The sequence below is a fragment of the Pygocentrus nattereri genome, chromosome 7 (assembly GCF_015220715.1).
Source record: "Pygocentrus nattereri isolate fPygNat1 chromosome 7, fPygNat1.pri, whole genome shotgun sequence".
NCBI lineage: Eukaryota > Metazoa > Chordata > Actinopteri > Characiformes > Serrasalmidae > Pygocentrus > Pygocentrus nattereri.
In genome coordinates, this window is record NC_051217.1 from 20202594 (window position 1) to 20229540 (window position 26947).

General features: G+C 38.0%; 1 protein-coding gene across 8 annotated transcripts in view; it reads left to right on the forward strand.

The window, feature by feature from the left end:
• cngb1a (cyclic nucleotide gated channel subunit beta 1a) overlaps positions 1-26947 on the forward strand; it is a 67995-nt gene that overhangs the window by 35300 nt on the left and 5748 nt on the right. For 6 of the 8 annotated variants that reach the window (XM_017708016.1, XM_017708022.1, XM_017708019.1 and 3 more), the window contains 18 exons: positions 1457-1471; positions 5191-5410; positions 5499-5529; positions 9450-9576; positions 10692-10709; positions 10819-10869; positions 12929-13077; positions 14964-15179; positions 16878-17086; positions 17715-17765; positions 17914-18000; positions 18175-18239; positions 19447-19569; positions 20253-20394; positions 21627-21786; positions 23199-23296; positions 24215-24298; positions 26043-26161. In XM_017708016.1, coding sequence (XP_017563505.1) covers positions 1457-1471; positions 5191-5410; positions 5499-5529; positions 9450-9576; positions 10692-10709; positions 10819-10869; positions 12929-13077; positions 14964-15179; positions 16878-17086; positions 17715-17765; positions 17914-18000; positions 18175-18239; positions 19447-19569; positions 20253-20394; positions 21627-21786; positions 23199-23296; positions 24215-24298; positions 26043-26161 — 1965 coding nt within the window. The remainder of the gene's footprint in view (positions 1-1456; positions 1472-5190; positions 5411-5498; positions 5530-9449; positions 9577-10691; positions 10710-10818; positions 10870-12928; positions 13078-14963; positions 15180-16877; positions 17087-17714; positions 17766-17913; positions 18001-18174; positions 18240-19446; positions 19570-20252; positions 20395-21626; positions 21787-23198; positions 23297-24214; positions 24299-26042; positions 26162-26947) is intronic. The other 2 variants (XM_017708018.1, XM_017708023.1) reach the window with 1 other exon arrangement.

Genomic DNA, 26947 nt, shown 5'->3' on the forward strand with positions numbered 1-26947 from the left:
GTAACTGCCTTGGGTTGAATAGATCATAACATAATCCTTGTAAACATCTATGACCTGAAAAATGCCTTTTTTTGTTGTGAGACCTCGGTTTGAACTAATTCTGTAAAATGGTCCATATAGTGCATTTATAAATGAACAAACAGTCCCAATCCTATTTCTTATTTTTACTCCTACCCCTTGAACTGGGACACTCAAATAAAGAAGGACATCACTTCATTAACATATGAATGCCAGTCTGCAGTGACCACAGAGGAGGGAAAAGTTCAGCTCCTCACTGCTGGGCTTTAGTTACATTTAGGGCATCATATACTTTCAAAGAAGGCGATGACAAATGTTTATTATCACCTACCGCTGATTCTTCAGTGCAGTGAAGCTGAAGTCAGATCTTCACCAGCTTCTTGTCTAAATTTTCCAGCTTCACCTTAAATGTAACTGCTGCACCATTTAAAGTGGAAAAGGAAATTTAGCTAGCTACCAAGACATCAGCTACTACTACCGTTTTTTTATGCTTGCTATGACGAAAAGGATCATAACACATTGAAACGACATTGAACTAAGTTTAATGATAGATAGATATATGACACAGTTGTTATCTTATTTTTTAGCTGGGAAAATTCTCATATTTGTGGGTTTCTTTGGTCTCTTATTGTTGTTTTTTTCTCGTAATACTCTGCTTGAAGTGAGCCGCCAACACATTTCCCTACCCCTCTACCTCAACAACAAACGGGACACCCTAGCTTTAGGTGTGAACGTGCAAAAGGGTTCAGGGCTATGTGGTAGGGGCGAGGGGTGAAACGGGATTGGGCCTAAATGTATACAACAGATCTAATTTATCACTTCACGAATATTAGAGGGTTATACCTATGTCATTACATAGCATTGTCATTTTTAAGCTATTAATGAATTAATTTTGCTTTATAAGTAGCCTTTGTATTTTATTAAAATGAACAGTGATTTGCCAGAGCTGTGCCGATCATTTGACAAAGTGAGAAGGAGATTAAATAATCATGTAATATCCTCCAATCCCATAAAGAGATACAGTAGATAAATTGCCTCCACTTGCTTGCCTGCACTTGCCAAGTGCCGTGTATGCAGAGTGTCACTTCTGCCTAAAGTCTGAGTAGAGCACATTAGGTCTACTGGCCGTCCTCTAAGACTGCTTTCTGCTCCATCTGCAGGCGCCTAAACTTTTGTCCTATTGTCTCATTTTGGCCTGGACGTTGTTTTTGAGAAATGACCACAGGTGCTAACTACTGGTTTCTCCCCCTCTGCCTCACCATGTGTTAATCTGACTCATCCCTTCTGAAGGAATGCGGCATGCGCAGCAAGCTTTTAGGCCAAGAGGCTGCTTAGAGTTCAGACTGACCACTGCATTCTTCATGTGGAATATACTCAGAAACTTTCTTTTTGTTATCACTTTCTTTTCTTCTGCAAACTCGCTTGCCAATGTAAACAGTGCAGATATTAAGAGGTATGTTATAAGACATAATCAATAATAATAGTTTCATATTTTATGTCCTGAAAGTGCCTGTATTGTGGAAAGCCTTTGATTTTTTTATTATTTATATATATATATATATATATATATATATATATATATATATATATATATATATATATATATAATTCACTGGCCAGTCAATATATGGAAAAAGCTTACAGTAGTTTAGCCCCACCCACTCACACTGAAGTTATATGGAGTGTTTCAGCCCAGACTGCTTTTTGAATGAGGCACAAGCAGGGCTTCCAATCAGAAATAGAGGTCATTCACATGCAGACACAGCAACAAAAACAGCATGTTTTATTCTAAGAGATTAAGAGAAGTTGGAAAATGGTCCTGTACAAATTAGTTTTTGGTCTGTCAGAACCATATAAACAGTACAAGAGGACCTCAGGGAAAGAAACATAATACCAGAAAAATGTAGGACATGTTTTATATAGAACCTGTACTATGTAGAACCCTTTTTGCTCGGTAATGGGGCCTAACCGATAGGAACATTTTGTGACTGATATTGATTGTTATGGACTAAAAATCCCGATAACATATAGATAGATAGTCTGATAGGCCAGATAAAAGGACTGGCTGTTATCATTGTAAAATAATATTTCATATTTTATTTTTATGTTCCAATAGTTTTAGTTAAACTGCTTTGCTGACTGGGTGTTAAGCTCCCCAGAGTTCTTTCTGGTTTCTTTTCTTGTATATTACCTCTAATGTCTCGTATTTTTAATCAGTTTTCTTAATTGAAAAGTATTTTTTTTAATTAAAATGTCATTCTTGTGCGAAAGGCCAGGTGTTGATACATTTCACGTTATTGTTACCACGATTTTACCACACTAACACTCCACCACCACGTCACTGTTACTGCAGTGCTGAGAATGATCCACCACTCAAATAGTACCTGCTCTGTGAGGGTCCATGGGGGTCCTGACCACTGAAGAACAGGGTAAAAGGGTCTAACAAAGTATCAGAGAAACAGATGGACTACAGTCTGTAACTGTAGAACTACAAAGTGCAGCTATACAGTAAGTGGAGCTGATCAAATGGACAGTGAGCATAGAAACAAGGAGGTGGTGATGATGTTATTGGTATTTATTGTTCAGATAAAATCACAAGTGATTTGTATAGATTGATATTAGCCAGCCAATGTATTGGTCAGGCTTTACCTTAGATATTCATATATGTTATGTATTTCATATAAAGACCCAGCATGCAGTATTTCATCTCACCTTCTGTAAATAATTATGCCTAATTTTTAACAAACTGTGCCACCATGGCAACAGTTCATTACAGATTCATCTCCCAGCATCTCTTGACATTGACACGATATAACCCTCTTGCCGGTCGCCATGGTGAATTATCCCTGCTTTGAGCAAACAAGACCAGATGTACTAAACTAATCTGTCAGAGATGATTGAATATGACTCCCTGTAGATAGATATTGCATTATGGGTAAAAGTAGTGAGGTAAACTACCTGAGGCTGCTGATCCACAGAGCTTAAACTTGAAGAAATTGCTGTCATCAAAGTGAGTAGATCTAAAGAATCTTTAATATTTTGAGCTCAGTAAAGGGATATTACACAGATTTTTCAAAAAATAGACATAATTCAGTCACTTAAATGTAAACACAGTCATTCTGAGTGGTTTGATGTGAAATATTTTTGAAGAGCAGCTTACAGACTCAGATTTCTTTACAGTGGTGGTGATGGGAACCAGGAGTCACAAAGTCTACAACACATAGCCATTTTATTTACTATCCAATACCACCACTGAACCTACAGGTGTCTTCTGAGCTTTTATATTAAATGTTGATGATGGTAAAATAGTAATAAATTTGTAAAAATTCATTTTCTTTGGGGTCTGTTTTGCAACACCCTACATGTACTTGTAGCTTGAATAGATTAAAAAATTAAGCCAAAACCTTTTCAAAATTACCAGAAAACACTGTGTCAGATATCGGACCGTGTAATCATAACCATTTCATGTAATAACTTTCTGTGAGGGAGTTTTTAGAGGCATTAAACTTTTCAAACGTCTGGTTCCTATCACCACCACTGTGAAATATTCTGACTCGGGAACTTTCTCCAGAACAAAGCATGTACACCAGACCACAGTGAATAGCTTTGTTTACATTTTAACTATAGAATTGTGCAGAAATTTTGGAAAATCATTGGACAAATTTTCCTTTAAAATTGACTTGATGGACCATTTATCTGTCAAATTCCGACATGACTTATTATCCAGTGACTACTTCACCCTCTACTGCATGTGTTATTAGAGCAATTAAAAAAAAAAAAAAATAATATATATATAGATATATATATATATATATATATATATATATATATATATATATATATAAATTTAACTTTTAGTGCACAAAACAGACCTGATTATTAAATATCAAAACTTTTTTTTATAATGTGTGCAGAGGTCATTTTGTTGTATGTTGCCCTGAGGCAACAAATACACTTCTTCTAATTGTCATACAAAAATGTACTGAACGTTAAAAAAGAGGTTTTAAAGAGATAAGTGTGATAGTATGAGTAAGACATAGTATGACCAGAAACATGCTTTTTGTTGACTTACTCAAACTGTTATGTTTATTTTTAAGCCTGTAATTGTCTTTAAATGTGGATGATGTTATTGTAAAGTGAGGCTTGTTGCCCTGAGGCAACATTGTGCAATAGAGGGTTAATTGTTCAATAACTACAATAGAGCATATTCATGTGATGTAGTTAAGAGTTTTAATCATCTTTACAAAAAATTGTACTAACATACAGCACAATGTGTTTTGCTGTGCTCAAGGCAGTGTTACGTTCCTCCAAAACAAGCTGGTTTCACGGATTTTCTAATGTGATTTTTTTGCACTAAATGCATAAGAGCACATGGATCAGGTTGTGTCTGCCTGAACAGTCAGCTGTCTTAATCCAATCATTCCAAATCTGATTTTTCCTTGGGCTTCCCAGTTGCATCTCAAATACTGCATAAAACTGATACAGCTTTATGCAAAAGTTCGGGCACCTCTGGTCAAAAGGCATGTTTTGATTTGTGAAAATATGCACATATACTGTATAGAGAAGAAACCCCTCCAAGGTCTACTAATCTTAACTCCTGCATGTTTTAATGCAGAATTATTATTTATTTTCTGAGTTTAACAAAGATCAGTAGATCTGTAGCCTGTGCTGAAATTATGGCACATTTTAAAAATGCCATATTTAAGTTTGCTCCCTGTAAAAGATGCGTTATTTTCACTTTGAGAAAACATGTAATTGGATTGGGAGTACTCAAAATCATGCACATAACTGGATCATGGAAAGTTAAAGTGTCTTAATTCTTGTATTAATTCTTCATACTTTTTTCATTATAAGATTATTTAATTATAGGAGTATTAAGATTATTTAAGCTCTTTATATAAAGTGAGGTTATGATGTCAACTTATTTATAGCACTGGCAGTTATTTTAAGCTCTTTTAGGCATTATTTATTGAACTATGCACATGACTTAATGACAAAATTACTACATTATATATTGATATATATGTTTTTACAGCAATCCTAAAATGCCCAATATTTGACATGTTGCCAACATCTAAGATGCTTTCACTTTCTGGGAGACTGGTTGTCAGTTTCTGGTGATTGGTGGTTTATATTGCTCTTATGCTACACTCTCGCAAACTCCATCTCTAGATATCTGGTGGATGTCTGCCCAGCCGATGAGCTCGAAGCCCATGAAACTGAGGATACAGTGGATAGCCCCCCCAGGGCCGAGTCACCAGAGCCACCGAAGACAGCCCAACCAGAGCCTGCCAGAGGGGAACCTGCGCCAGCGAAGAGGGCTTCATTACCTGTAGTGACCACCCAGCCTCAACCTGCTGCTTCAGACCACTCACCTCAAGCTGGTGTCCAGGTAATAATGCATAACACTATAGACAGAGCCAGTAACTTGGGATACCTATTTATTCTGACTGGCTGACTATCATTTTCTGTTTTTACAGGAAGAAGAGACTCAAGGAGAGGGTTGTGGAGGTGAGTGGACATCGTAAACATCATGCTCATATGTTATGTGTAGATGTGGAGTTTTAAACAGTGTATAAATGGAATTCACTACTCATATGCATGTTGTTTGTGTAAGTTTCTATGTCGTGTTTATTTTAAATCTGTCACATTTCTGCTGCTGACCGATTCGTTATGGTTAAAAACAATGTGGAAATCTGTTACATATTAGGTTATAAACTGTCATTGTTACAGGACTTTAGTATACTCACAACTTATCGAAGTGTCTCGCAATTGATAAGCCAAGAAATGTCTGCTGTCTGAAGTTTGCTTCTTCAGTTTTGTACTGGAGCTATGAAACTTATGTAGCTAACGAGTAATGGAAGATTATAGCCCACCAAGTAGCATTATCTAAACCATCGCACACCTGACTCAAACCATGTCTATCTCTAGATAATCTCTCATAGACCTGCTAATGTTGTCTCTGGCACTGTATGACACACTACTATCTTCATATGCACATTCAAAAGTTTGGAATCCGCTATCAAATCATATTAATAACAGTAGTTCAATAATAACATATACAGTGTAGAGTGAAATGTTATCAACTGCATGGCAGAATGTGAACTCATGGTTTATTCACAAATTAAAGTATTTTGGGGAAAATAAGTAGCAAGTATTATACATATACATAATAAACTGCAATCATCCATTTATGGTCATTTCCTGTTATGAAATTAGTATGAATAGCTATTTGATCAGGAAAATTTGGTTGAGTTAAATTTGAAATGTATATAATATTGGTATCATATTAGAATCATTGCATACAAGCATCTACAACAAAATGGTTTAATATTAATGGAAACATGGATTCGAAAGTGATTTTAATGGTGATTCTAAACTTTTCAACATTAGTCATTAGTTTACATATGTTCATATATATATATATATATATATATATATGTATGTATGTACAGTACTGTACAGTACTGTGCAAAATTCAGAGACCACCCTTTATTTCCAGTCAAAACAGCCATTAAGTACAAGTTAATTTTTCAGCATGAGACAAAAAGGTAAAAACAAAAAATGCGTCAAAAACTAAATATAATCCCATTTTATCTCAGTATATAGTTCACTCTTTACCTTCATTACAGCTTTCACTTTTTTCAGGAGACTCACTTTCCATTTTTCACTGAAATCTACTGGGATATTTTTCCACACCTCCAAAGTTCAGTCTTTCTGAATTCAATTCCAAACTCTTCCATTGATGTTTTGGTCTGGACTCTCTTTAGGATGCGATTTGCACAGTGCTGGTTTTTACTTCACAGCTCCGGTGCAAAACTGATGATGCAAACTTGTGCTGATCGACTACATTTAAAACCTTATTTCTAATGAGGTAGCACCATCACTGGCTGAGATAGAGCATGATTTTGTAGTTTCTTCACTTACTCACATTTGCAGTAACACACAGCACTTCGTTCTCTGCCTGCCCTGCAGTGCCCTCTAACTGCTCCACAGTAAAGAGTTGGATTCTGCGCATCCCTCATGCCTCACACTGCTTTAGTAGCTTCAACCAGCTGCTGAAGAGAGGCAACCTCACCTCCCCGAAGCTGCCCTCCCTGCCTCCAGACCTGCTGCTGCTGTACCAGGAAGTCGCTCAGCTCCCCAAACAGGCACAGCAGCGGTGCCAGAACATCTACCTGCGCCTCAACAGCCTTAAGCCCCAGTAGGATGCCTAAGCAGCAAAGCATAGACCTGGAATTAGAGTCTGTAGATAGAACATTTATAATCAAATGCACCCCCTCAACTCCCTCATCGCCCCACATCACTAAGCCTGTGCCAAAGTGCCTCAGCATCCCTAACAACCTCAACCTTATCCCCGAAGAGCTTCTGCCTCAGACTGCTCCTTGTACAGAACTCAGCCGGCCCACAAAACAGCACTCAGGTGAAATAGCCACTTTTGGTGTGGTGTCTTGTCCTGTGTTTCGTCATGCTGTGCTAGGTTGTAGTGTGTTGTACTAGCCTACCTGTTTAGTACCAGGTTAAGAGTATTTGTGTAATACATGGGTGTAAATGTCTGATAGCACAACATTAAGATTCTTTAGGAAATAATTCATGCATCGTGGAATCTCAAATTTCGCCACGATTCAGTCATTTTGGTATGATGCAGGATTATAATGCTGTGCGAAAGTCAGATACAACCCTTCATTCGTGTAATTTCCAGCTAAAACAGCCATTAAGGACAAATTATGTTTCAGCATCATGCAAAAGTCAAAACGCTACACAGAAGCCTCAATAACAAAAAATAATATAAATATAGTATAATACTTGTATTACAAGTTTAATTCTTTTTGGAAGACTTGCTTTCAGTTTTTCAAAGACTTTGGCAGGGATATTTTTCCAAAGTTCAGACTGTGTGTTGAACTTCACGGGAACTGTATATGGCCCCAATGTATATTGTGTCTCTAATAACTGTGTAGCTCCATTTGAACAACATATATAACAACAATGTAACTACTAATGATTTTGTCACTATTACAGTACACCTTATGTAATTACACATGTATATCAACTTAAGTTTTGCCTCATGTAATTACTCAAGAGTATCTTAATAGTTGTAACAGCCTATTCTCTCTCATGTAATTACACAAGGGTAATAACATATGTATAATATTATAACGATAACATTTGAAATCAAACTGGAACAGCAGTTTTTATCAGAAGTGGTTTTTTTCCAGCAGTAAAAGGAAGGATGTAATAATTTACATTAAGTCATTACTTACACGGTATCTGCCAGCTTTTCTAACATTTAGCCAGCATTTATGCTGCTAGTGCTGTGACACTGTAACCAGTTTAAGCTGTAAACCATTCTGTATGTATGTGACAGAACAGCAGACATCCTCTTATCTTAAAATGCAACTTTAATGACATTATTTAAATGTGTTGAATTGCCCCCAAAGCAACGTCTATATTACCGCTGCATTATTACATAGTAACTACATTACAACCACACAGGAACTGTCCACTTATTTTAAATCCTAACTTTAATTCAAAGTTCATGCAATTACATGAGGCAAAACTGAAGTTGATACACATCTGTAATTACATAGGCTGTACTTCTGTAATCCATCTATAACATTGTCTAAATCATGAGGAGTTACAGTGGTGTTGCATATGTTATTCATGTGTAACTACACAGTTATTATTAGAGACACTTAATATGAAGTGGGACCCGGTGTGTGTGTGTGTGTGTGTGTGTGTATATATATATATATATATATATATATATATATATATATATATATATATATATATATATATAAAAAGCAGTGGCATATACACAGCAAAAACAATCCAAGCCTTACATTTCCTCTACGTTTATTTTTAAAAACTGACATATTTCAGTAATACTATAAAAATTAGACCTGTGATGGACTGGCAACCTGTCCAGGGTGTATCCTGCCTTCTACCCAATGGCAGCTGGGATAGGCTCCAGCACCCCATCATGACCCAGAAAGATTTAAAGCGGTTTAAATGATGTGTGTGCGTGTGTGTTGTTTGTATAAAAATTTGAATTCATTGTCTGGGTTTTGAAAAATTCCCAATAATTTTATTTTGGCCAAAATAATGTAATCTTTTTTAATCCATTATAATCAAGAGTGATATTCCAAAATCAGCATTCTTGCATTGCCGCATTCAGACTGATGCATTAGAATTACCTATACTTCTTGCACCCCTAATGAACAGTTACTAGTGATTTCAAAGGTAAATATTCACAAGGTCAAGTCTGTTGATGTTTGGTCATATCCCATTTGGAGATTATTTTGTATTAGTTAGCCCCAACAAATCTGTGATGAAACCTCCAAAAGATGCACAAAGCATGTTGGTGATAGAAACACTGGTAATGATTCTCCAGCAACAGAGAGTTTCTGAGTTTTCATATGTGATTTCAGAATTTCCTCATGTCAACATAGAGGAGGTTGATGGTGGAGGCGCTTCCGCTGTTCCCCAAATCGTCGAACCCCAAGAGTCAGATGGCTCCAACCTCACTGTACCTGTTACTGAACTGTCCAAACGCAGGTCAGTCTTTCTGGACTGGTCCAAAAAAAGGTTTTTTTTGAGCAGCGCCATAGAAAAATGACTTTTGGTTCCTTAAAGCTGTGGTTCTCAGCGATGGTCCTGGTGAAGCCCTGCCCAGTACAGTTTATTCTGATATAGCTCATCAGCTGTTTAACAAACATACCTTTAGTTAGGGTGAATAATAAAGCAGAGAAGAGAACTACGAACCTGAAGAACCTTCCAGTGGGTGTTTCTTTGGAGGAATACTTTGGCAAAAATTCCAATTTACAATTTTACACTTACCCTAGTCAATCAGCCAAGATATGCTTGGAATCTACATTTTTCTTAGTCTGGTTACACTGGAGTTACAAGGCTAACATTGGTAATAAACACTAGAAGCTCAACAGGATCAAACCACATTCTGGTCTTGATTTAGGGGGTGCAGATTTGTCGATGTAGATTAGGACACAGTGTGACTTACTGAGAGCTATAAATCACCAAATAACAAAAAAGTGGGACTGTCTTTCTCATACTGCCTCATGAAATCTCTTTACTTAATACATTAAAATCATCAAGATGTTTCGCACTCAGTGGCCTTCATCAGATGAAAGTCTGGTGGATGTGGTGGGAGGTCTGGAGGAAGACCCTTCCCCCCGACACACAGCTGTTTAACCATACCTCCTTGCCCGTAGACAGACAGAAAAGACCAATACTAAATGCATATATATCCTTTCCGTTGGAACAAAACCTTGTATCTCCAAAATTGTAACTTTACAGGAGAAGGAATAAAACTACTTTACTTTTAATGTAAGTCATTGGAACCAGAATTTTTTCCAAGTCATTTTGGGCCTTTTGTTTTGGTCCATTCATCATGAAATTCACAAGCAATATAAAGAGCAACAGGCATTTCAAATTATGTCAAAAACTGGAAAATGACAAAAATGGAGATACGAGGTTTTGCTCCAACAACAGCAATATATACACTTAGGTTACATACAGAGCAAAACTAATGACTTCATTTAGACTGGCCTCAGCAGAAGTGGCTGTACTGCTTATCATATTATCAGGCAGTTTTTGGGCTAGATGTATTAAATCCATGTTAAAATGTTGTTTTGTTTTTTTCTGATCTGCTTCAGCAAAGCTGTGGGCATAGAGTAAGTCTTTGTTCCTTCCTAATGTAGAAACCCCTGAGATTTTGATTCCTCTGTAGTGCCTCTCCCACTTTTTCTTGTAACTGAAATGTTTTCCTGTCTGCTGAACCAGGACAATGTTGAACGACATGGACACGCCTGGTTTGCTGACTGTTGATGAAGAGTAAGCGACCAACTATACTGGTCAATGACGTTACCATAATTCCAATTGGTTGCTATTAGTTTCCTTTTATTGCTAGAAAGATACTGCTATTGTGTTTCTTCCCAGAACTAATCCTTTACAAAGTATTACTGAAGTCATGTCTGTGAAATTACATGAATATTTTGGTGATAGATGGTTAGATAATATAAATATAATGCCAAAGTTTAAACCTACCCCCTGCGACCACCACTCGGCCCCAAGTGAAAATAAGTTAACAAATGAACACATCCTCTACAGAGATCCTACCCTTGCTGGGTTTAACATAGTAGAAAAAAATAAACCTCAAAAAAATCAAAATTCCAAAAAAATCAAACATTTCAAAAATTATTGAAACAATTCAATACAATATTCAATTCAGCAAATAAAGAGTAATTAAAATAGAATTAAAATGTGTTTTCTGTAGTGTCCTTAACTTATTTTTGTTTAATATATCAACAGCATGCTGTGTAAACATTACAGTTACAGCAAACAAACAAAGAAACAAGGACTATGCTGAAACACATGCAAATATTTAAGAAAAGCTGTAAAAAGATTAGACAATTTATCAGATGCTTCCAAAAAATTTACAGGCGTATGCAAAAGTTTGACCATCCCAGTCAAATAGCATGTGTTGCTGATTTTTTTAAGTTAAAAAAGTGAAAATGTCAGTAGGGCAAAAAAACCTCTGTAGGGCATTTTCTGCAAATCTTATTGGACAATTTCTATTTATTTTAGACAAGGTGTGTTAACTTATTTTCACTTAGAAAACCAGCAAAACAAGTCATTTAATCAGGGGCGCCCAAACAGCAAGTAATATTCCCAATGCAGGTTGTCAATAAAGTAGATTTGGTGACACTTCATTTTGAGTGGTCCAGTTTAGGTGAACACACTCAAGAGGCTCTAACATATCAATAATATATCGATGATGATAAGCAGTGGATACATTCAGTAAATGATCAAGAGACTTTTAACTGTGTAAATAATTTTTTGTTTATAATTCATATCTGTAACCTGAGAGGTCGTTGAACCTGTAAGTGGTCTAATACAGACCATCAACATCCTCATCAAGCTGTTATAGACGCCATTCTGTAACTGCCGTTTAGCTGGATTGGGTTTTGGTCAAGTTTAGGGTTAGATTTAGGACCAGGCTGAGGGTTAGAATTAGGTTTTGGGTTTTGGTTAATGTTACGATTAGGATTAGATTGAGGGCTAAGTTATGTTCAATGGAAGTAACATATTGCTGGTGTTGGAACAAAACCTTGTATCTCCATTTTTGTCGTTTTTCAGTTTTTGACATAATTTGAAAATACACATAGTCCTACATATTGTTTGTAAATTCTATAATGATTGGACCAAAAGAAGTGACCTAAAATTACTTGGAAAAAAATCTGGTTCCATTGACTTACATTAAAAGTAGAGTATGTTTTTACCTTGTCCTGTAAAAGTACAATTTTGGAGATATGATGTTTTCGAGATTCAAGATTCAAAGATTCAAGATTTTTATTGTCATATGTACAGCAGAACAGGCAGTTACACTGTACAATGAAATTCTTACTTTGCTGTTCCCTTATTCACCAAATATAATCTTAAGAGAATAGAAAACAAATAGAAAATATAAGATAAGAATGACACTAAAAACAATAGTAAAAAAGTACAGTGTGTGAAAAGTTGAAAGAAAATTAAAGTTACATGCAAAGCCAGTGATATAAAGTCTACTTCACATAACATATCAATAACACATCTACTTAATGTCAGTAATGTATCAACAGAACCTCTACAAGACATTTACTTCAGTGTATTGAGATGCTTCACTGCTGCTGCTTTACTGCTATGTTGTTGATGTGTTACTGATAATCTGGTAAGAGTTTATTAATCATCTACAACGGACCACCTAAATAAAGTGTTAGTGTTTTTGTCTGAATGCCAGTGGTTCCTGTTTTGCCTGTATGCCAGTGCATTTATCCTACAACCAGAATAGAGAAACACTGCTGTAGTCATCACATGCTACTGATACGCTGCGTTGTTGTGTTGTCTGTGGCAGAGAACGGCCTCTCTCTGCAACCAGTCAGACCAGTGTTGTGGTGAATGAACGACTGCAGGAGTTGGTGAAGCTGTTTAAGGAACGAACAGAACGAACTAGAGAGAGACTGGTGGACCCAGATGAGTCTGACGAGGAAAGCCCCTCAGCATGTGAGTACCTACTGTGAGCGTGTGACCAGAGAACTTGTAGAGGAGAATTCCCACTCTGCAACGTCTTCTGGGTTTCTCAAGCACTAGAGGGCGCTCCCGAGTGAGTCCAAAATAAATTAGTTGATAGTTGAGCATTTGAGCAAAATCATAGTTTATAAATGATTAAACATTTTAATGTAAAATAATAGTCATTTCTTGAACACAGAAACATTTCAACACTGCTGTTATATTTTTAAGAGCTTTTAAATTCAAGTTAGAGGAGCTTAAACGGTGCCTCATGTATGTCCATGACGTCAGTGAGCACGAACAGCCAGTGAGCAGCTCCGCTCACCAACCATCACGCTCTAGCAGTAAAACCCATCTTCTGCTGCCCAAAACAAGTTTGCTGTAGAAAAAGGGAATATATCGCTAAAATGTCTTGAACTACATGAAATACATCCTTCTACTTTCTAAAATTAAACAAGTTTTCTGAGAAAGTGATTAGAAACTATTTTAACCTTTCGTTTTTAGCCGTTGAGCTCCATTTACTCCCATTCATTGAAGACTCCCTCCAGGGTGCCCTCTACTGTTTAGCAGTCCTGTTTTTGATATAATTAGGGAAATAGGAAGAGGCCAGGCTCCTCATTCACCAGCTCTGTGTATGACATATAGCATGTATATATATATTATGATGTGATCGGTGACTTTTGGGCCTTTCCTTCTGTTCTTGTAAGAGCTTGTGTGTATGTATGTTACCCACAGTATTCCATAACTATATACTCAGTCATGTGCACAACTTTGGGCACCCCTAGTCAAATGACATCTTCCCAAGTTTTTTCTTAAATGTGTTCTTGAGAAAAGCCCTAACAAAAGTCCACGTCAGATTCTTAATGTGTTCATAAAGCGCAGAACTCACCTATGTGCTCTTGAGTGTGTGTAGATTCTGATCTTACCTAAGAACAAATCCCAAATAAGAAAACACTGGTGAAAGGCAGAATCTTTGTGAAAACTCAGTTTTAAGATAAAAATTCTTCTTAAGAACCGTTGGAGAATGAGGCCCATTTTTTGTTGATGTTCTAAGTCTCAGTAAGTGAACAAATCCTCTACTGAGAACGCACTTCTGTACATTTTAATGCACAATTACTGTTTTTTTTTGCTGAATTGAACATATAGGAAGATAACATATGGCACATTTATATTTTTGTGGCATACTGAAACAGATATTTTAATTTATGTCATATTATATCATATATTATTTGTCTACTGCATACATTACGAGAGCACTTAAAAAATCCCATTCACTTTTCTTGCATAAAATGGTCCTTTGTTTTTTTTGACCCATCTATTAAATTCAAAAACTTTTAAACAAGAAATAAATGTGTGCAGAGGTCCTTTTGGAGTATGTTGCCTTGAGGCAACATTGTGCAGCAATGGGAAGAAATGATAGAGCTATGTTCCCTAAAGTGGTGAGATCTGGCTTGTGACTGGCTAAATCCATTCCGCTGTCATGCAGTGTTGCTTCTAGGCAACAAACATATTTCTGCAAATGCTTATAAATAAAGAATTGATACTGAACATCAAAAAAGAAGTCAAAATGTGCCCAATAAGAGATGCTTTGACCAAGCACATGCTCTGTATTGACTTACACAAACTCTTGCCTTTCTTGTTATTGTTGTCTTTGAATATGTATAACATTATTGTAAAGTGAGGAAAATAAGTTTGTTGCCCTGAGGCAACATTGTGCAGTAGAGGGTAATCGCTACTCTGCTTCAGTTAACACTGAATAAAATAAGACAAATTATTAATATGACATGAAGTAGACATGAAGTGGTTTCAAACTTTTGAACACTATTGCATCTCATGGTGTGAATTGGACCATCATTAGACCTTTGATCTTGAATCTGTAGCACCTGCTAAAAAAGCTGATGCTCCACCGCCGCCGCCACCACCTCCTCCTCCTGACGAGGAAAAGAAGGATCCAGCAGATGGCGAGAAAGCAGAAGAGGAAAACTTCCTGGAGTTTATGGGCTACCAGGTCAAATTGCCCAAAATGCCTAAAATGCCCGACTGGCTAAGAGCAATAGTGGAGTACCGCTTCCCTTCCAGCATCGATCCGTACACTGGTGAGACACTGAGCAGTGCTGTTAATTGATCTTACCATGTGTTAGATTTGATTTTTAGGATTTTATAATAATAATATTGTATGTGTACCATTTTCAAGGTTCCAGTGGAGGAGGCTACAAATCTTTCTACTTAGAGGATAGAAATGCAGCATTTTGTTTGTTATTTTTCCACATTTGGCATGTGTGATTTTATGTACCACAAACAGTCATAATTTATTTCTACCTGACCATTTTCCAGCCACTCTTTATCGATTACAATTAAACAGGCTGTTTTTCAAGTTTGATATGCTAACATAATCTCTGTTCTGATTGGCTGCTCCGTACTATATCTTGTTCAACAGTCCGGACTGAAACACTCCTTGTAACTTCAGTATGACTGAGCATAACTAAACTGCTGTAGACTGAATGGGCAGATACATGAATATGTTGGTTTTTGTGACATCACAAAATACAATGAATTCAAAAGGGGCAGTTTTTGAAGCTTTGTTGCTGTATATGGACTGTGTGAACTGAGGAGTGAATGATGCATTTTAATATAACTACATCAGTCTTTATTCCAGTGAGGAAATTTTGGAAAATGGAGTTGAAAATTCATGCAGTGCCCAAGATCCCCAGAACTGTCACATTTAGATAACCAATTCAGTTTGTGCTACTTTATGTGGACATTGTATGTGACGTGACTGTAGCCTAAAAGTGCTATAATTAGTTGTTAAGTCTTACTTATCTCATAGACCATCCCACTGTATAGAACTGTATTGCATTATGCACCAATCAGGCATAACGTTACAACCTTGTTTCTACACTCATTGTCCATTTGATCAGCTCCACTTACTATATAGGTGCACTTTGTAGTTCTACAGTTACAGACTGTAGTCCATCTGTTTCTCTGATACTTTGTTAACCCCTTTTACCCTGCTCTTCAGTGGTCAGGAGCCCCATGGACCCTGACAGAGCAGGTACTATTTGGGTGGTGGTTCATTCTCAGCACTGCAGTAACACTGATGTGGTGGTGTGTTAGTGTGTGTTGTGCTGGTACGAGTAGAGCAGGCACAGCAGTGCTGCTGGAGTTTCCAAACACAAGTGTCCACTCACTTTCCACTCTATTAGACACCTTATCAGTCCACCTTGTACATGTAAAGTCAGAGATGATAGCTCATCTGCTGCTGCACAGTTTGTGTTGATCATCCTCTAGTCTTTCATCAGTGGTCACAGGGCGCTGCCCACAGGGTGCTGCCCACAGGACGCTGCCCACAGGACGCTGCCCACAGGACGCTGCCCAGAGGACGCTGTTGGCTGGTTGCTGGACTATTCTCAGTCCAGCAGTGCCACTGAGGTGTTTAAAAACTCCAGCAGTACTGCTGTGTCTGATCCACTCAGACCAGCACAACACACACTAACACACCACCACCACGTCAGTGTTACGGCAATGCTGAGAATGATCCATCACCCAAATAGTACCTGCTTTGTGAGGGTCCATGGGGGTCCTGACCACTGAAGAACAGGGTAGAAGGGGGTAACAAAATATCAGAGAAACAGATGGACTACAGTCTGTAACTGTAGAACTACAAAGTGCAGCTGTATAGTAAGTGGAGCTGATAAAAATGGACAGCGAGTGTAGAAACAAGGAGGTGGTGATGATGTTGTCTGATTGGTGTACTCTACTGTTTTTCATTTGACTGTTGTGTTTTCTCCTGATAGATTTGATCTATGTCTTATGGCTGTTTTTGGTAACCTGTGCATGGAACTATAACGTGTGGTTGATCCCGGTGCGCTGGGCCTTCCCCTACCAAACACCAGAGAACATCCACCTGTGGCTGCTGGCCGACTACCTTTGTGACAGCATATACATCCTAGACATCCTGGTGTTCCAGCCCAGACTGCAGTTTGTCAGAGGAGGAGATATTGTGGTGAGTAGACTCTGATGTATGCAGAATGTGGCACAAACACATGCACTTTTAACCCTTAAATTCATGGGTGTTTCCTCCAACCGTTTATACATGTCAGCTGTTTATACGCAAATTTATATATAAAATCTGAAAACTACCATGATACTATAAACTCTGTTGTAGCTGGATTAGTTTTGCCTGGTGAGGTCATGTAATTTAAGTGACCACCAGCAAGACCCTTTATTAAAATCCAGTGTGAATCTGCAGTGTGTGTAGTTTATGTAGTCTAACAGTAGTAATGGTGAAGTGATTAAGTGTCTGATGTTAATCATTGTTGAGTCATTGTAGTCCAGTATAGATCTGTTCTGTGTTCTGTACAATTTTGCAATTTTATTATTGGTTAACAGTCCAAAACCAAAAGGTTGAAGAATGCATTTTATGTTGAAGAAGGTGAGGAATGCATTTAAGGGTTAATTTAAGTAAGTTAAGCTGGTTGAGTTAGGTTTACAGTATTTTAACGATGACTCCATACACACATATGCATCCAGACACAGACACTGTACAGACATTACTGTACAGTATACACAACTCCATAAAAGCAGTAAGTATTGTGTGTGTACAGATGTGTCTGGTTTTGTATGTTTTTCAGTGTGACAAAAAGGACATGAGAGAAAATTACATGCAGACAGAGCGATTTAAGGTGAGCACCAAATCAACATCCATTCCCCAGAGGTACACTGTTGACAGAAAAGCAGTCGACCTTACATGTCTCATGATGAATGTTTCTATTAAAGCATGTTTATTTGTTTGTTTGTTGATTTTGGTCTCATGTTGTGTGGGTGTTTCAGATGGATATGATCAGTTTGTTCCCACTTGAGATCCTGTACTATTTCACTGGAGTTAAATCTGTTTTACGCTTCCCTCGCATTCTTAAGGTAAAACCACCTTTCAAATATCTTACAGTGCATCTGTATACTAGGAGTGGACTATATGATATTTTATCATTATTGTGATATCTACAGTATATTCTGATATGCAGTCACCCATAAATCTACTGTTTTTGTTCATATTATTAGGTTAGCAATAATTCCATTCTCTCCTTCTGTCAGTACCAGGCATTCTTTGAATTCAATGATCGCCTTGAGGCCGTGATGAAAAAAGCCTACATTTACAGGTGAGCTTACATTACACAGCAGCCACTGTGTTCATAAATCTTCAATCTTACAAATAGAATCTCAGCTCAAAAATGAACAGCATGATTTTTTTCTCTGATACTTAATTCAGCAACTTCTTGTCTTAATGATGGCTTCGGTCCTGTCAGGTATAGATTACGTCAGTCACATGGGATTTTGTCCATTTTAGCCCACTTTTCCACTAATTTTGTTGTCAGAGCAGAACGCAAAATTGACACTCCTACCTTCCAGTATGATGACTGTAGGGTGTCTGTATGTGAGTAATGGGAATCTCAATTCTCAAATTAAAACAGCAGGTAAAAAACTGAAATAGCAGCACAAACTCTGGCAGAAATGTGCAACTCCTTTGAGAAAGAGTGAATTAAATTGGACGGGAACTAAAACTCGACTGAGGTAATCCCTATCTGACAGGATTGACACTAGAGGTCTGTACGGCCTTAATTATTAATGCCTGCACTTGGCCACATATCACATCCGCCCGTACCTGTGTCATTCTTCCTCCACAGCTGCCTGTTTCAATCACATACATTGCCCAGGGGCTGGCTTACTTTGGGTTATAGTCCTTTATGGTCCTCCTGCCCTCAATCCTTTTTAGCCCATACCTCTGGCATAGAGTACCCGGCTCAAGCCCAAAGACATGACATAACAGCCTCAAAATAAAACCCACCTGCAATGATTTATAAGATCACGTGGGACCCATGGGTGAACCTGCAAGATTCCCTTTAACCTATCACTGACACAGTTACTAAGGCAAGGCGGCACAATTAAGTCAAGTGGCACAGCTAACTAAGCATTGGTGCTATCATCAGGAAGTCATGAATTCAATCCCTGGTGATGTCACAGCCATTCGTGGCCAGGAGCCCAAACGAGCACAGCTGTCCTCTCTCTCTGGGTGGGAACCATGGTCATCCCTCTCCCCATCATGTCTGTTAGCTGGTGTAATAGAATTGGCAGTTAGTGTTGAGCTCCAGTGATGTTGCGTTAGCAGCAGTTTGAAAAGATGGTGGAGCTTTTAGGGTCTCTGAAGAAGCTTGTGCTTCACCCTTATAACTTGTGATGAGGAGGCATAATTAATGAGTGAAATTGGCAATGAGTAAATTGAAAAAAGAAAAAAGAAATTATGCATCAACTGATTTTTGTCCGCACCCTCATTCCCTTTTCTCCTCTCATTTCCTCTCTTTCTTTCAGAGTGATCCGCACATCTGCATACTTGCTCTACTCGTTGCACTGTAACGCCTGTCTGTTTTACTGGGGCTCTGATTATGAAGGCTTGGGCTCCACCAAGTGGGTTTATGATGGCAGAGGCAACAGGTAATTTACCTTAAACTCTCAGTCCAACAGTTAATATTAAACAAGCATATTATTGGACTATAACTATTGATTATTATTAGTAAGCTTATTTATTTTGGTTTGAATTTTAAATTAAGTTATTAGAATAAAAAATGCAATGGTATGTTGGTGTATCTTTTAAGAGCAGTAGGATAATATGTATGTTAAATATGCATTTTTCCATGCAAATTGCCCAATATAGAACATTTTAAAGGGCATGTATCATACAAACTAATATGGAGATTAAGCTACAAAAATAGCCCTTTTTTGTGATGCAATGAAAAATGAATATATTTACAGATATCCACATATTCAGCTTACAGCTGAAGTTATGAGAAGCATTTCTCCAGGCAGGACTGACTTTTTTGAATGAGGCATGTGACAGGGCAGCCACTCAGAAAACACTTTATATATTAGTCTTAAAGACAGAGCAGCAAAAACAGCTTGTTTAACTCTAAGGGATAAAGAAAGGTTGGAAAATGGTCATGTAACCATGAATTAAAAAGTTTTTGGTACTTAAAACTACTACACAAACGATGTAGGTGGACAGAGGGGAAAAGGGATGGGACCCTTTAAATAATAATGATGATGATGACGTGTGTTTTTAGTGAAAGTGAGGCAAAGCCAATTCTAATACCAAACATTATGTGTATGTCTTTATACAGTTATATCCGCTGCTATTACTTTGCTGTAAAAACTCTAATCACCATTGGAGGCCTGCCGGATCCCACCACTGTGTTTGAAATCGTCTTTCAGCTGGTCAATTACTTCGTGGGAGTCTTTGCTTTCTCCATCATGATTGGTCAGGTGGGTGGAAAAAGGGACTATAAACTGGGATGTCGTGTTTTATTTTTAGCTTTATTTTAGCCATGCAGTGTGTTTGCATGTGTCTCTATTTATGACAATTTGGGACAGGAGCGTGTTTACCACTGTGATACAACACCATTCACTTTTAAAGCACTTAACAATCATTTGCAGACTGAAGACGCCAATCGAGTTTTGAACAGAGAATTTTTTGCCATTGTTCTGTGCGACTGTACAGCTGTTGTCATGTTTCGAGCTCAAACATACAGGTTTCCAGTGGGAGTCAGTTCTGGGCTGCAGGCAGGCCAGTCTATGCTATATTATCATGGTTATATAGTCAGAGAAAAGGTGGCATATGTTGTTTCAAAATGTGTTCAGTGTTAATGGTGCTTTGACAGATGTGCAGGTTACCCACTAATACTCCCCCATACCATGGTAGACCCTGGAATCTTGAACTTTACACTGGTAACAATCAAGATGGTCCTTTTCTTCTTTGCCCCCGAAGAACATATTTTCATTAATAGTTTGAAATTTTGACTTGTCAGATCACAATGCACATTTTAGTTGTGCATCAATCCATTTCAGATGAGCTCGAGCCCATCTGACATTCTGAACATTATTGACGTATGACTTTCTCTGTTCTTGTGTCATAACTTGCATTTGTTGATGCAGTGACAGCACTTCATCAGAGTATTCCCAAGCTACATGTGGTCATATCCATCACAGAAGCAGGCTGTTTTTTTATGCAATGCCATGTGAAGGGTTGAATGTCACAGGTATTCAGCTGTGATTTTTGGCTTTGTCCTTTACACACAGAGATTCCTCTGGGTTCTCTGAATGTTTTGATGATATTATGTACAGCAGATGGTGAAATACTTAAAACCCTTGCAATTACTTGCTGATGAACATTGTTTTTAAACTGTTAGATTTTTTGGCAAAAGGGGTGAGCCTCTGCCTTTTTTGCTCATAAAGGACTCAGCCTTTCCTGGGTGCTACTGCTATTTCCACGCATGATTGCATCAGCTCTTTAAGATATTTTTTAAGCATTTCACAATGTTCCTTATCCAAGTCCTTGTCAAAATTGTCCCTGTCCCAGCTTTTTTAGAATGTGTTTAGGCATAAATTTTAGAATTAACATGTAATTTACATGTAAATTTATATTAAAGTTGATAATACTGTTTTTATTTGCATTTTACCTACTGTCCCAACTTTTAGAATTGGGTTTGTATGTACAGATGAGAGATGTTGTTGGAGCAGCCACTGCAGGCCAGGCGTACTACAGAGCATGTGTGGACAGCACAGTAAACTACATGACCTCCTACCGCATCCCCCACGAGGTTCAGAAACGGATCAAGACCTGGTATGACTACACCTGGCAGTCCCAGGGCATGCTGGGTAAGAATAAACTGATCAGCTTTCTTCATACCAAGCAATGCTGTACAACTGAAAATAAAAGCAGTATTTAAAGACTTTTTAAAAACTTATTTATTTAAAACACTTTTATAAAAATGTTGACTTGCTGCTCACTTATATTCATAAATCATAGATGTTACTGAAGAAAAAAAAAGAGCGTAGTTTAACTAGGGGACCACAAAAATAGTCGGAAATTGCATTTTACAAAGGTTTGCAGAGCTTTTAAATGTTCACATATATTTACATTCATGTATATTATAAAAATCTGTGGGAATTGTTCATCCTGAAGAGCGTTTGTGAGGTCAGACGAGATGTTGGACGAGAAGGCCTAGCTTGTTCTAGTTCATCCCAAAGGTGTTGGATGGGGTTGAAGTCAGGTCTCTGTGAGGGCCAGTCAAGTTCTTCCGTTCCAACTTCACCCAGCCAGGCCTTTATGGTGCCGCTTTGCTCTGGGGCTCATTCATGCTGGAACAAAAAAGGTTCTTCCCCAAACTATTTCCACAAAGCTGGAAGCATGTCTTTGTCTGCTGAAGCATTACAATTTCCCATCACTGGGCCACAGCCCACCCCTGAAAAACGTTCTCCTGGCTTTCGCCAAACCCAGAATCGTCCATCAAATGGCCAGATAGAGAAGTGTGATTTATAGATAGACACATACATACATACTGTATTGATCCCAAAGGAAATTTAGCAGCCAGTAGCAGTCACACAACACAGGACAGTAACAGTAGTTAGGGTGTAAACAACAGTAACAGAAGCATACAGAAAAAGAAAAAGTAAGGAAAAAGTGCCAAAGACAGAGCTACTGGAAAAGCTGCCACTCACAGTGGCGCCAAAAGTCGCAGGAATGTATTGCCACTTCTCCAGAGTGCAGTGGCACCATGACTGGCGTCCTATGACAGTGCCATGTTTAAGGTCACTGAGCTCATCAGTATGACCCATTCTACTGCCAGTGTTTGTCTTATGAGACTTCATGGCTATGTGTTTAATTTTATCCGCCTGTTAGCAATAGGTGTGGCTGACAACCTCAGTAATTAGGAGGTGTGTACCAATGATTTTGTCTATATAGTGTATGCATATATAAAACAAATGTAGTCGATGAGCAATTACATATAATTTGTTCATATGTGTATAGATGTTAATTTGTGTACACTGAGAATTAAACTTCTATTGTTTGTTAACTAAATTAGCATCGTAGCTCCAGAGCAAAACTAAATTTCTTACAACAAACATGCCTTGACTGATTCACCACATGATAAAAATGCATCATGACAAGTTTAAATTATTGTGTTATTATTTATATAAATCGGATTTTTCACTGAACTATTGCTTTAAATGTGGATACTTATTAATGTGGTAAAATGCTCACGTTCTGTCTCTTTCTCTCTGTTTAGATGAGCGCGATTTGCTCGTACAGCTTCCTGATAAGATGCGTCTGGACATTGCAGCGGATGTGAACTATTCCATCGTCAGCAAAGTGGCCCTCTTTCAAGTGAGTTACAATTGAAGGTGTAGACCTTTAGACTTCACACATCTCTTCCATTGACACACATCAGAAAGTATGTGACTTAAATGGCCCATATCCTACATTTTCCTGTATTTTTTTCCCCCTACGGCCCTTTTTGAGTGACTTAATATACCAAAACAGTCTTAATCTTTTTATACATGACCATTTTCTGTCTTCTTATTATATCTTATTATTGTGTCTTCAAGACTGATATACTGTATGTAAATGACCCCTGTTCTGATTGGCTCCCCAGTTTTGTGCCTTACTGAAAGAAAATGTCCAGCCCACTCCCTATAGCATAGATGTGAATGGAACTAAACTTCTACAGGCTGAATAGGTGGATATATGTGAAGGAGTTGGTTCTTATGCAGATTCACAGGTTTCAAATAATTGGTAGGTCATCAGAAGGCTGTAAGTAAAAAATGAATAAAAAAATGAATAAATTAATAAACAGAAAGGGGAACAGAGCTGTAGGTTAAGCCTAAATGACTGAGAAAGCTGTAGAATATCAAGTTATAATCAAATCAATATCCTGAATTTCTCATAGTGGAGATCAAATTTCAAGGCAGATAACTTAAAATATATAATATGTAAATAGATAATTAAAGTGTATTATATACCTTTTTTCTCTTCTTTTTCACAGAGTTCTTGACATAGTAAAAATAGTCTAAATATACTTTTGGTGAACAGTTTATTTAAATCCACATCCACAAGATTTTTTTATATTTAAAAGAACAAAACATTACTAACATGGCGAGTGATTCCAAACTTTTGAATGGTTAGCATAAAGACTTTAAGTACAACATGCACACATATAGAGAAAGTATATAGTGCGCTCATGCAGTGTGCACACAAAAAAAGGGTGTTGTCCTCTCATCATGTGCTTCTCGTTTTCATTCTCAGGGCTGTGACAGACAGATGATATTTGACATGTTGAACAGGTTGAAGTCGGTGGTCTATCTGCCAGGAGACTACGTGTGTAAGAAGGTGAGTAACTGTAACTCTGACCACAGCTCTTACTGCCCTGTCCTGAAATCTCCTTCTACTGCAACTTGTGTGTGTGTGTGTGTGTGTGTGTGTGTGTCTGTCTGCTGGACAGTTCTGCTAAGGCCATAATGGAAAGGTCAGTGGCAGTTTAATAGCAGGCAATGCAGCAAACCTGGAATTAGAGCAGCACAAAAAGATGTTTCTTTACAAAGTGCGATTTCACATTAAGCCACTCTGAGCCACTTTGTGGACAACAATGGAATTCTGAAGATAGTGAATTCTGAAGTAGTCTATCAGTCAAGACATGTATGGTGCCTGTAGTTAGCGTTCCAAGGTTCATTTAGCTAACAAGTACTGAAGTGAAGGTATATAGCAACTAGTCTTGCATCATGCAAGCTGCATGCCTAAATCAAATCATATCTGCCCCAAAATTGACCTGAAATAGACTTGTTCATGTGGTTTCTAACACACTATTATTTGTGAAAATGAATATAGCTTAGCTAAAACCTTAGTAGCCTAAATGTTCTCTGTACTTTTGTCCATGTTTATGGATCACAATGGCGTTTTAGGGCCACTGTTAATAAAAATATAAACAGTAGACTTTGAGAATAAAGTCATAATATTTTGAGAAAAAAACATCATAGAATTCTGACATTAAAGTGCCATGAATACCAGGAAAGGTCGCAATACTGTAGCCAAAGTCTTTGCAAAGTGAAGGCAGCACCTCCTCGTGTTAAATGAGGCGCTTTAAGTTGGTGGAGTTATACTTTCATATCGATTCACCCCTTAAAGAAACACTCAGCCTCCCTGTCTGTCCTGCACATCAGCACCAGCCTGGTATTAGTATAAGAAACGGCTCAGCAGGAAACTGTTTATCTAGAATAAAGAACCAGACAGACTCAGAGGAAACTGTCTGTCTGTGTTGTTGAAAGAGAATCGGAGGCAGGGTCGTCTACACGGCTGTCGGGGGCTACATCTCCCCCCATTCAAAGAGGGCATGAAGTTTCACAGACTGTGAGAAAGACAATCAAAATGACCCACAAGGAGACAGGAGTGAGTGGAACGCCGGTGTCAGTACAGCAACTGAGACCCCAAAGTGTTATAGCAGCCCCCCTACAGTCAGCCCACTTTATCCTCCAATTATTATGACTTTTTTTTCTCTGAATATTACAACTTTTTTCTTGAAATATTACTCTTTTTTTCATCAAAATATAACTTTTTTTCTTGAAATGTGTCATTTTTCTCAAAATTCTACGCCTTTTTTTCTTGCAATATGACTTTTTTCTCAAAATTTTATGACTTTTTTTTCTCGAAATAGTACAACTTCATTCTCGAAGTTTGCTATTTTTATTTTTATTAACAGTGGCCCTGAAACATAATGGATAGCAGTGTGTCATACAGTGTCAGAAACCACAGGAGCTAGTCTGTAAGAGGTTTACTCAACACAGTTTGATGCAAGCGCTTCATAATTTTGGCCTGCAGCTGTCCCAGTGCTAATCGTTGGGCTATACACCTCCATTACTTGTCAGCATTAACCTCGGAGCTCCAGTGCAAAAGTAAGGAAGCAAACTTCAGACTCCAAACACATCCTGACTGACTGAGTGTCCATTTTTGATAAACGGTGTAAGTTTAATTTTCCAAACTGTTGCTTTGAGGTCACATCAAACATCAAGCAGGACTGTAAAAAGCCTTTTATCCTTTAGCCTTTCATGTCAGTCATGACTCTCCTGTCTCTGTCTGGCAGGGTGAGATTGGCCGGGAGATGTACATCATTAAAGCTGGGGAGGTGCAGGTGGTGGGAGGCCCAGACGGGAACACTGTGTTTGTGACTCTGAGAGCGGGCTCTGTGTTTGGGGAAATCAGGTGAGTGTTCTTGGATGTTGTGAGTTACTCTGGCCCGTGCGTGCTAGAAGGATCTTCACTGAATATCTGAATAAGTGCTGGGATGAGATCAGAGTAAGGTGGCATGTTGATGATGAATCTGTGGGTGTGAGCCATTAATGCAGTATTAATGCAGTAATCCAGTTTGCCTGCTGTGTGAATAGTTTGACATCGATTCAGATTTATGTAGCTTCTCCCTTTCATTGTAGTTGATCAGTCAGAACATGTTTGGTATCTGTTTTAGTTTTGCACTGAAACTTCAAGGCTAAAGTAACTAGTAATGACAGCAATGAGAGCTTATACCCCACCAATTAGCGTCATGTCAAATTCTGTATTTTTAGCTATGCAATATACTGTTGTTACATACCCTGATCAGGCGTAACATTAGGACCACCTCCTTGTTTCTACACTAATTGTCCATTTTATCAGCTCCACTTACTATATAGCTGCACTTTGTAGTTCTACAGTTACAGACTGTAGTCCATCTGTTTCTCTGATACTTTGTTAGCCCCCCTTTTACCCTGTTCTTCAGTGGTCATGACCCCCAGGGACCCTCACAGAGCGGGTACTATTTGGGTGGTGGATCATTCTCATCACTGCAGTGACACTGACATGGTGGTGGTGGTGTGCTAGTGTGCGTTGTGCTGGTACGAGTGGATCAGACACAGCAGTGCTGCTGGAATTTTTAAACACTGTGTCCACTCATTTGTTGTTTTGTTGTTAAGAGGGCTTTTAATTATTTTAAATATAGAGGCAGAATATGGGCTC